A 12,373-nucleotide genomic window follows, 5' to 3' on the forward strand; every position below is an offset into this window, starting at 1 on the left:
TAAGGGCAGAGGGTAGGGTGGGAACCGGGTGGAGGGGAGTTATGGGGGGGAAAAAGAGGAACAACTGTAATAATCTGAACAATAAAGATTTAATTTAGAAAAAATAAGACTGTGAAAGGTGGAGGAGACTGTAGTAATCACCTAATTCAAACCATCAGCTTTGCAGATGGTGAAACTGAGGTGAAGAGAAGTGAAACGACTTGACCAGGTTCACACACTAAGCAGGCAATGAAGCCAGGGCCAGCATCCCAATCCACTCTGAGTGTCCCTCCTACTCTGTGACAGTGCAACCATCCACCTGGGAGGCCTCTTTAGATCTCTTCAGTCAGAATTAACTGCTCCTCTCTCTTCTTACTCAGGACCCCCACCTACCTATAAGCCCTTGGTACTGGAACCATACCAATCCTTTGTATATCACCCAGCACAACATCTTGCACATACAGATATTTAAAAAATATTTTTGAAAACCATTAGTAAATAATAAGTCAAATGCAAATGATTTGTGAGGAACCCTTTACTTGCAAAACAAGCACACAAGTTTTATTTGTACTGATTTTTTAAGTCAAAATTTTTATTTAGATATTATCTCAAAAACAATATGAAACGTACCTTTTCTGAATGACCCCCAAAAAGTCTTCGAGCCAACAGCTTGCCTGCCTGTATAGCGACGGGAGTGAGCTCAAGTTTACCTTCCAGGACATCTCCGACAGCATAAACATGGGGCACGTTGGTCTGTTCTATGTCGTTGACTAGTATTTTGCCACTCCTATTCGATTTTGAAAGTAAATATATATATAACTATCTCTATACTGCTGGATGACTAGCACTATTCCAAGAGAACTAAGTACATAAAGAAAAGACCTCTCTCTCTCAGAACTCATGCACCTCAGTCATCACCTGTCTGTAAGACCAACGACTTATAATAACAAAGGTATCTGTAGTTCCAAAAGAAAACACCTTGCTGATTGATGAAACTATGCTCATTTTTTGGATGTCGAGGATATTCCCAGATTTCCCCCAGAATTTCAGGCAGAGCTTTGAAATTTTTCTCCTTGCCTGACCAAGGATATAAAATTTAATTTAATTCAGATAGTAGGTGAAAAAATAATTGTTTTAATTTTATTTTTTAAAATCATGCAAGAGCTCTTTAAGGCACACAATAAAGAGTTACTGATTGATTAATGAAAAAAATTGATAATAGAGCTGGGACAGTATTTACTATAAAGTAACATTAAAGCATTTAAAAATGTTGCAACTTAGTAATTAAAAGAGAATTTTAAGAGGTGATCTGTAGAAACATTTTGCTTTGTGCTTCAATAGTGCAATGATCCCACAGGTACATACTTCTCACTGATTTTGACACCAATCTTCTCCAAGCCTATTTTCCTTGTAGAGGGCTCACGGCCAACTGCTAATAAAACCTGTATTAGAGAGAGATAAATTATCAATATCAGGAATGAAAGCAGGAACATCACTATAGATCAGCGGTTCTCAACCTGTGGGTCTCGACCCCTTTCGGGGTTGAACGACCCTTTCACAGGGTTCACCTAAGACCATTGGAAAACACATATATAATTACATATTGTTTTTGTGATTAATCACTATGCTTTAATTATGTTCCATTTGTAACAATGAAATTGGGGGTCACCACCACATGAGGAACTGTATTAAAGGGTCGCGGCATTAGGAAGATTGAGAACCACTGCTATAGATCCTTCAGACAATAAAACACTAATAACTATTATGAATGCCCTATGCCAATAAATTTGACAGATTAAGTAGATTCCTTTTTTTGAGGTCAAAATGCAGTTTTAATTGAGGCATAATTGATATACAACATATTAGCTTCAGGTGTACAACATAATTTGATGTTTGTATATATAGTGAAATGATCACCACAGTAAGTCCAGTTAACATCCATCACCACGCAGTTATACAAATTTTTTCCTTATGATGGGAACTTTAAAGATCTCTCTTAGCAACTTTCAAAAATACAATACAGTATTATTAGCTACAGTCACCATGCTGTACATTACATCCCCCAAATAGACTCCTTGACACAATTTATCAAACTTACACACAAATCTGAATAAGGCTTTGTTACATGCTGAATTATGCCCCCACCCAAATTCATGTGTTGAAGACCTAACTCCCAATACCTAATCCCTAACACCTAACACCTCAAAATGTGACTGATTAGAATGAGACAGGACCTTTAAAGAGGTAATTCACATAAAATGAGGCCATTAGGCTCAACATGACTAGAGTCCTTATTAGAACCCACACATACAGAGTCGGGAAAAATCACGTAAAGACAGAGAGAAGGCAACCAACCACCGGCTAGCCAAGGAGAGAGGCCTAGAAGAAACCAATTCTACTGACACCTTGGTCTCATGCTTCTGGCCTCCAGAACTGAGAGAAATTAAATTTCCTTTGCCTAAGCCACCCTAGCTGTAGTATTTTGTTATGCTAGCCCTAGCTAATATACCCTATTTTCATTAAGGAAACTGAATGCACAATTTATAAACTTCCTATTAATTAACTCCAGACCCAAATGACTTCACTTGTAAAGTCGATTGAACACACAAGTAAACAATAACACTAGTGGTACACAAACTCTTCCAGAAAAAAGATAAAGGAGTCTTCCCAACTCCTTTTTATGAAGCCAGAATAAACATCTGACACCAAAATCAAACAAGGATATTTAAATAAAATTATAAGCCAATATCTCCATGAACATAAGATATAAAATCATTAACAAAATCTTAGCAAATCAAATATAACAATATTTAAAAAGGATAATTGATCATGACCAAGTGAGGTTTGTTCCAAAAATACAAATTTGATTTAACATGCAAAAATCAATGTAATTCATCATTTTAACAGAATAAAGGAGAAAACAAATTAATCATCCCAACAGATGTGGGAAAAGCATTTGACAGAACTTTACACCCTTGAGGATTCTAATTAAATCCTCAGCACACTAAGAATAAAAGAAAACTTCCCAAACTGATAAAAGGCATCTGTAAACAAAAGAACAGCTTTACATCCTAGCAATCATAAAAGACCGAATGCTTAGGATCACCCCTAAGATTGGTGTCAGATGAGGATATGCACTCACAATGTCTACTCAGCACTATACTGGAGTTCTTAACCAGTGCAACAAAGCAAGAAAAAGAAACAAAAAGCATGTAGATTGGAAAGAAGAAACCAAACTGATTTTTATATAGAGACATAAATCCTAAGACTCTACACAAGGTCAATATACAGAAATCATTTGTATTTCTATATACTATCAACTAATACTAAAGTTAAAAAATTTAAATACCATTTACAATAGCTTAAAAAACATAAAATACTAAAGATAAATTTAGCAAAATATAAAAAAGACCTCTAGAGAAAAATGATGATATATCGCTCAGAGAAACTAAAGAATATGTAACTTTATACCCATATATTTGGTAACTTAGATGAAATGGACTAATTCTTAGAAAAATGTAATTAATCAAAAGTAGCTCAAGAAAAAAATAGCCTTAAACAGCCTTTGATTGTTTAAAAAAATGAACCAGTGGTTATATATATATATATATATTCACAGAAAATTCTAGATTCAGATGGTTGCATCAGTGAATTCTAGTAAACAAAGAATGTTCTAATATCACATAAATTCTTCCAGAGAACAGAAAAGAGGAAACATACTCCAAACTTCTTTCATGAGTTAGAATATCATGAGTTAGAAAATCTGAACATTTCAATATGTGTAAGGAAATTATAAGCCAATGATTCATGAATATAATGCAAAAATTCTAAATAAACAAATCAAACAACATATAAATAGCACCTTTATATCAGGAATAAAAGGTTGATTGAAGATTAGAAAATCAATATAATTCAACACATTAACAAATTAAAAAAATGCTTGATTATCAACAGCTACAAAAGGAACTATTACAACTGAACTCATACACTTATGATTTAGAAAAACAACAAAAATAACCAAAAACCCTTAGCATCAGGAAACAGAAAAGAATTTTAAAAAAAAAATATTTTTATTTATTTCAGAGAGGAAGGGAGAGGGGAGAGAGAGAAACATCAATGATGAGAGAGAATCACTGATCGCTGCCTCCTGCACGCCCCCTACTGGAGATTGAGCCTGCAACCCGGGCGGGCATGTGCCCTTCACCGGAATCGAACCAGGGACCCGTCAGTCCTCATGCTGAGGCTCTATCCACTGAGCCAAACCGGCTAGGGCCAGAAAAGAATTTCTTTAACTTGATTAAGAATCTATAGCAAAACCCTACCAAAAACATTATTCTTAAATAAGGAAACACGGAATACATTCCTTCGATATTGAGAACAAGACAAGTATGGCTCTATGGCCATTTCTGGTTAGCACTGTACTGGAGTTCCAAGCTAGCAGTGTACTTATACAAGATAAAGAAGTAATGAGGAAGACAGTGGAAAAGAGAAATAAACTGTGGTTATTCACAAATAATATGAATAGGTACAAAGAAAACTCAAAATAATCTAAGAATAAATGATCAAATAAGAGCTTTTATTTTCTAATATATTTTTTATTTTGTTGACTCTCTACATTTCCTTTTTTAACTAAAAAAAGTGTATAAGAGTATATAAAACATACATGTACAGTTTGTATTAAAACTATAAACTTTACAAAAGAAATGTTATCATCCAAACACCAGCAATTTAAACTAGAATTGTTGTCATCCAAAATAATCCATGGAATGTTCACCTTTTTGGATAGTTCATATTATTTGTTTTTTGAAAATACAGTGGGGCCTTGACTTACGAGTGTCCCGACTAACGAGTTTTTTGAGATACGAGCCGTCTCTTGACCGATTTTTTGCTTTGAGTTGTGAGCTAAAATTCGGGTTACGAGCCAGCTTCAGATACCCCACGGCTAGTTGGCGCAGCGAACTTCACAGTGAACGCCACAACATCCACAACATCAGCCCAGCATCACGTGTCTCACTCGTTCACAATTGATTTGACATACAAGTAATTTGAGTTACGAGCTCCGTCACGGAACGAATTAAACTCGTAAGTCAAGGCCCCACTGTATATTTATTACTGTCTTTATTATAAAACTAGAGGCCCGGTGCATGATTTCATGCACTCGGGGTGGGGGGGCGAACCCTTAGCCTGGCCTGCACCCTCTTGCAGTCTGGAACCCCTTGCTCCTTACCGCCTGCCTGAAGCGGAGACAGGAGAGGCTCCTGCCACCACCGCTGCGCTTGCCAGCCTTGAGCCTGGCTTCTGGCTGAGTGGCGCTCCCCCTGTGGGAGCGCACTGATCACCAGGGGGCAGCTCCTGCATTGAGTGTTTGCTCCCTGGTCGTAAGTGCATGTCATAGCGACTGGTCGTTCCGCTGTTCGGTCAATTTGCATATTAGGGTTTTATTATATAGGATAGATTCATTTTTTTTATTGCAAAAATATTCAAATGCAGAAATGTGTAAGATATCTAATGCCCCTGAACAAAGTACTAATAACAGTCAGGTATATCTGCTTCCATATTTTGTTCTATGTATAGTTACACATACACATGTATTTTAGCATGGTATTCTTCATATACCATTATCAAATGTCAACAAACTACCTTCCATATTTATTATACTCTAACAAAGAATCCAAAAAATGTTAAGCTGTTATAATGTTCCCATAAGCTTCTTCTGTGCTAATTTATGAGTGTGTTCAACCACTTCCTGCTTATAAAATAAAAACTTACCGTGTTATATACTCCTTCAATAGTTTCTGGTCCTTCAGTGGATTTAGCCACTACTATCAGCTTCCCAGGTGAACCTTTCTCCAACTGTTGAACCTAGTAAGAATAAACAATGTAATGATTCTATCTAAAGGGGACAAAAAAAAATGGTCCTAGGGTATACATGTGAGTGTGGGTGTATAGGGACCCAGCCAGAAAGGCAGAGAGGGAAGGGAAGGCTTATTTGTTTAAAGATGAGAAAAACTGCAGGGCATCATGATAGAGGAAAAAAAGAAGACAATTAGCTGAAGAGGGGATGTCCCTGAAAAGGTGAGAGAAGGTGAGGGGAACAGTGAGAGAAGAGGAAATCCGAGCTGAGAGGAGGAAGGACACCACCATATCAGAGGAGGAGGGGACTGGGACCAAAGGGGGCCAGTTTTGTAGATCCAGGGTGGGAACATTGTCTGCAAGGTTTGCTATTGAGTACAGACCAATTTATTTAATAAAATGGAGGAGGAGTAAAATAAAAAGCTAAAGAGAGAGAGAATAAAAAGAAAATAAAAGGAATTCCAAATGTCATTCAGACTCACCATCACAGGTATAAATTTTCTTAAGAACTTAACACCATGTTGCTCCATGTAGGAACCCACTTTCTCTGCCATTTCTTGATCAAAGCCACGAAGAAGGATTGAACGCACCATAACTGTGACATCTAAGCCAATACCAGCCAGAAATCCTGCACATTCCAGAGCCACATAAGATGCACCAACTACTAATGTTTTGCCAGGGCAATAAGGCAGAGAAAAAAGGTCATCACTGAAAAATAAAAATAAGAAAAAGAACACCTAGGCAATAAAAATGACATGAGTTACTTAGGTTTCAATGGTCTTTTGTTGGCTGAATTGCAATTTGGGGCTTGAATGAAGAAACACTAGAAGAATTTAGAGGTTTGTAATAGTTTCTCCTGTGAACGAGGAAGTACACCTCCATTTTTTCAAAATCAAATTAGTGGTCATAAGCAAAGTTTTTTAAAAAACAGAAGAGAAAATTTCAGACTACATTATATGTGATAAGAGGAAATACTATTTTGTTAGTTTTGGATATGTGTGTGTGTTCACGCGAGTACTAACAGCACAATAAAAAATGTATTGCTTGCCCTAACCGGTTTGGCTCAGTGGATAGAACGTCAACCTGCAGACTGAAGGGTCCCAGGTTCAATTCCGGTCAAGGGCATGTACCTTGGTTGCAAGCACATCCCCAGCAGGGGGTGTGCAGGAGACAGCTGATTGATGTTTCTCTCTCATTGATGTTTCTAACTCTCTATCCTTCTCCCTTCCTCTCTGTAAAAAATCAATAAAATATATACATATATATTTTAAATGTACTTCTTAATGTGCATCTGGTCAAAAAAGCTTTGAAAGTCATTGCACTACATTATACACTGTCGTCTGTAGAACTATCCAGGGGAGATTCCTATTAAACCGCAGTATTAGGAATAGCCACGATTCTCCTGATCAGCCAGTTCATTATTATATTAGACACTAAAACCTAAAGCTAATTGTATTCGTTGACCTCCAGGAAGTTTAGGGCAAATTCTCAGAGCAATTACCTAGAAACATATAGCATATTTTTGTAAGTAAATTTGATCTTATTATTTACCTAACCTTATTTTCTCTTTGCTCCATTATGTTAACTACATAGCTTTTTGCATTGTATATACGTACCTTTATTCATCAATTCAAATCTTTGTGAAATAAAACAGGGAATAAACTGGAAACTCATAAACATAATATAATTTAATTAAAATGGCCAATTTACTCTTACCTAGTAATACAGTATTCTTTATCTCCTTGGATTCCCAAATACCGTGGCCTTGCACCTGTTGCTATGACAAATTTTGCAGCAGTATAATAAGTCTCTTGTCCTTTTCTATTGGTTGCCTTTAAAAAAGAAAAGTAAACTTCATTTCTCAACCAATACTACAAAGTACCAGACACCATGGACAAACTAGTTACCACCCTTATGGAGCTTCCCATCAACAGGAACAGACATGCAAAAATAGCAATGCAGTATGATAAGCACCACCATAGAAAATAGGTCTTTACAAAACATTAACCAAAAGACCACAGTGGGAGTGGAGTAGGGGACTGGAAAGCTAGGCAAGAAAGGCTCCATAGTTAGTAACATTTTAAGTAGGGATGAGAAAAGTGAAAAGATTTTAGAGAAATTGATATCTAAAGAGAGAATAGTACATAAAAATGCACACGGGCCTGAAAGCAGCTGGCATATGGGGAACAGCAAGTTGCCAGAAGTGACAGGAGAGGAGAGTACAGTATGTGTTAGAGGTAAAGTCACACAGATTAACGCCAAATGTAAAGATGCTTCTATGCCATTCTACAAATCCAGGCTATGGAGTATCAACAAAGGTTGTTCATTGTTTTTTTATTTTCAATTATACAAGTAAATCATAAATATATTCACTTTTTTTTTCCAGAGAGGAAGGGAGAGGGAGAGAGAGATAGAAACATCAATGATGAGAGAGAATCATTGATTGGCTGCTTCCTGCACGGCCCCTTACTGGGGATCGAGCCCACAAACCAGGCATGTGTTCTGACTGGGAATCAAACCGCAACCTCCTTCCTATTTCATAGGTCGACACTCAACCACTGAGCCACACCAACTGGGCTATATTCACATTTTAAAAATTCAAAAAGCAATGAAAGTGTTTAAACTAGGAGGTGGTTTCAGTGGGATAGAGGGAGGGCAGCCTGGAGACAAGGACCTGCTACAAACAAACAGTGCAAGCTGTGAAGATGAAGTGGGAGGAACCTGAAGTTTCCTGCTGGAGTAACTGGAGAGACACTGGTATCACTAAGTGAGCAAGCATAGAAGAGGCAAGTCTGGCTGAGAATGATGGGCTTATTAAACCAACTATACCAGGCAAATGACAGTGTGAATACGGATACTGACTGGAATATACCAGGTATTTCTAGTTATGTTCCATGTGAATGATGCCATTTAAATTAGCCCATGTATAGTTCTAAAGGGATAGCTTTAATTGGACCACCTCACACCTTTCTAGAGACAAGAAATGACTACAAAATACCCTCAAATTCTGTCAAGATCATTGCACACTGTGCTACAAAAGCAGAGTATAAAAATAAATGGGTGCTGAGGATGATATTTGGCCGTCTTTCATAAGTCCAATTTAAAAGTTTTGTGTTCATTAAAATGGTTTCATTTTCCTTACATATTGATCATATAACACATAAACATTACATATATAAATTTATAAAATATACTAATTCTTATGCTACCTTTAATACTTTTATGAATATATATTAACGTTTTAATTAAGGTTTCATTTTTTTTAATTAACACTATTAAAATTTTGATTGTTTAAAATTGTTTAAACTTTTTCTTTTAAGATGGCAATGAGCCTGACCAGTGTGCTCAGTGGTTGAGCATGACCTATGAGCCTGCACCCCGGTCAGGCACATGCTGGGGTGCAGGCTCGAGCCTCAGTAGGAGGTGTGCAGGAGGCAACCAATTGATGTATCTCTTTCATCATTGATGTTTCTCTCTCTCTCCTCCCTTCCTCTCTGAAATTAATTAAAAAAAATTTTTAAAGATGGCAAATAAGTTTAAATCAAGAGTTTTCTTTAAAGGCAATTTCTTTAATTTAGCCAGACTTGTGAAATGCACTAACAATGGAGGAGCATGCGCTAGCTATAGTCCTTAACATAAACATGGAATTTTAGTTCAAGGCACGTACAAGCAGTAATAAAGGGAAAGCAATGAACAAGATAAAATATTCAGAGAGTACCTTTATTTTATGGCGTTCAACAAATTCTCCATAGGAATTTACATAGGCCACAGACTTCTCCCTCAAAGACAGCCCATAGCTCCAATTTAGAGAGCCAATGTGGTTTTGAATAGCTTCTGTCATGATCTCCCAATTGTGCTTTACTGGAAATAAGTAACCAGGATGAAGTTATCAAGTGGCTCTTACTATAAATGGTAAATTATATACAACCACACAAGCCACATGACATATTGCTTTAAAAAATCAAGAAATGAACAGAAAATAAATAGCAACTTAAACCGTTTTTATACCAGTTATGGTTTATACTTCTTCCTCTTTTATATTATAAAACATGCAAAAAAGCACAATTCTGAAAAGAATAAAACTGGAAAAAATATCCATGGAGAACAGAATGGAGAAAACTAGCTCTCCCATGGCCGTGCATGCAAAGTTATGAGGCAAGAAGATCATCAGTACTCAGGAGCACGCAAGGACATTTTCACATGGTTGGCTTGTTGCACGTGGCCTTCTGCATGTGAAGGGAAGCAGGTCTCAGGTCAGTGAGCACTGCATATTCGCCTCCCCAGACAGGCCCAGGCTAGTCCCATCTGGTTCACCCGGTGGTGGTTTTATCATAGTGGATATCCTATATTTATTCGTGATAAATGTGGTTAGTACTCACCATTGCATAGCATTTTTATTAAAATGTCTACGCACTTCCTTTTGAAGTTGGGATGGGAGTTGATGGAATCAGATTTCTCATCAACCCTGTACCTTTTAGGTGGAGTTTATTTCCAGACATTCACCTTATCTGCTGCTGCTGGTTCCCAAAGGAGACACTGTCTCCGTGCACCACCATATTTATAAGACACAGAAGCCAGCCGGCGGCTCCCATCAAACTAGATGAGACCCATGAAGACAAACCCAGCCAACTAAGGGTTCACCTCTGGTCACATTTGGAGACTCACCGCCTCTAGCACTCTCAAGAAAGGCTCCACCACTAATCATCAGGAACATGGGACATTACAGTGTAGGCAAGAGGAAGAGGTCACAGTACAGAAAGGCTTGGCCAATGTAAACGTTTATAGTAAAGTCAACTAAGATTTTGCAATCCAGAGAGTCATTCCGTTACTACATTACCCAACTCCCACCCCATGATCCCAGGAGGTTACGACCCAGCAGTGGCACATACCCTCATATCCTAAGATAACTGCCTCACTTCCCCAATAGTTGGAAAAGCTATTTTTCCAACCCTTAAAGTATCATTTATCCCAAGGACCTTGTCAGTTAAATTCACACTTCATATCCTTGTTTCTGGTTATTGTTGTAAAAGACATTCTATATTAGAGGTTCCCACACATGGCTGCACATCAGGACCCCTGGGAATCATGTTAAAATATACAGATTCTAGGACCCACCTCAAACCTATGCAATCAGGAGCAGGACCACAGGAGGCTCCTAATGAATGTTAAACAAATTTTAAACTAGCTATAGAAATACAAATAGCAAGTCTTTCTCTAAGAATCTCATTCTTTCTTTTCTCTCAATCTATATTTTTTATACCAGTACCCACCTTGTTGATTATACTCCCAGCCAAATTTCCTTGAGTCTTTTAATGCCTGCCCCAAAAGGGCAGCTTGATGCATCAGTTTCTTAGGAATACAACCTACATTTACACAAGTACCACCAAGACCTGAAAAAGAAAATAATAATTTTAATGTTTGTTTTTGGGTGTGTGTGTGTGTGTAGTTTTACACATGTGCGGAGTCAGTGTTATTAAAATATGGAAATGGCCTGCCCAGTGTGGTTCAGTGGTTGAGCATTGACCTATGAACCAGGAGGTCATAGTAAAATTCCCGGAGAGGGCACATGCCTGGGTTGTGAGCTCGATCCCCACTGTAGGGTGTGCAGGAAGCAGCCAATCAATGATTCTCATCATTGATGTTTCTACTCTTCTCTCCCTCTCCCTTCCTCTCTGAAATCAATAAAAATATATGTATTTTTTAAATTAAAATATGGAGATGACAAATTTGAATAGTTGGGGGTCAACATCATACTCCACAATAACATGCAAATGATTACCCAGACTTTTTAAGCACAGGTCTGTGAAGGAGGCCCAAGGATGAGCAAAAATGTAGATGTGCATTTTAACAGTTTTCTGGAGATGCTGTCCAAAACTTTCATTTGAGTCTAACCTACGAAGGAATCAGAACTGTATTAATTACCAGGTGTACCGGTTAATAATGCGGATTTTGTAATCAAAGAAAACACAATAATTTCAAGAGAAACATCAAAAGTGCTTTATTTATAGTAATGTCCATCACTAGCTATACATTTTCCCCATCTTTCCGGTATTTTGTGGATATTGTCCCAACAGAACTTTTCTTGTTTTGAGGCAAACCATTCAGAGACCCAATTTTCCATTTCTTCGTACGTTTTGAAGTGCTGCTCAGAAAGTGCGTGTGCCATCGATTGGAACAAGTGGTAATCTGAAGGAGCAAGGTCTGGTGAATACGGTAGGTGGGTTAATACTTCCCAGGCTAGGTCTTTAACTGGTTTTGAAGTGTATGATGGTGTATTATCATGAAGCAAAATTACTTTGCCGTATCTTCTGGCACATTCTGGTCATTTCATGATCAAAGCGTGGTTCAAATTGATTATTTGTTGTCAGCAGCGATCAGTATTAATGGTTTCACCTGGTTTTAGAAACTCATAATATACCACACCTTCCTGATCCCACCAAACGCAGAGCATTGTCTTCTTTCCAAAGCGATTTGGCCTTGCAGTCGATATTGATGGTTGACCTGGATCAACCCATGATTTTGTGCATTTGGGATTCTCAAA

At 37.6% G+C, this 12,373-nt stretch overlaps 1 protein-coding gene across 2 annotated transcripts in view; it reads right to left on the reverse strand.

The window, feature by feature from the left end:
• The window catches only part of TXNRD3 (thioredoxin reductase 3), a 36,369-nt gene that overhangs the window by 13,641 nt on the left and 10,355 nt on the right, over positions 1-12,373 (reverse strand). For both annotated transcript variants that reach the window (XM_005866941.2, XM_014540297.1), the window contains 7 exons: positions 11,103-11,222; positions 9,551-9,693; positions 7,549-7,664; positions 6,315-6,540; positions 5,749-5,841; positions 1,345-1,421; positions 610-766 (listed from right to left, as the gene is read on the reverse strand). In XM_005866941.2, coding sequence (XP_005867003.1) covers positions 610-766; positions 1,345-1,421; positions 5,749-5,841; positions 6,315-6,540; positions 7,549-7,664; positions 9,551-9,693; positions 11,103-11,222 — 932 coding nt within the window. The remainder of the gene's footprint in view (positions 1-609; positions 767-1,344; positions 1,422-5,748; positions 5,842-6,314; positions 6,541-7,548; positions 7,665-9,550; positions 9,694-11,102; positions 11,223-12,373) is intronic.

The sequence above is a fragment of the Myotis brandtii genome, unplaced genomic scaffold (genome assembly GCF_000412655.1).
Source record: "Myotis brandtii unplaced genomic scaffold, ASM41265v1 scaffold240, whole genome shotgun sequence".
NCBI classification, from domain to species: Eukaryota; Metazoa; Chordata; class Mammalia; order Chiroptera; family Vespertilionidae; genus Myotis; species Myotis brandtii.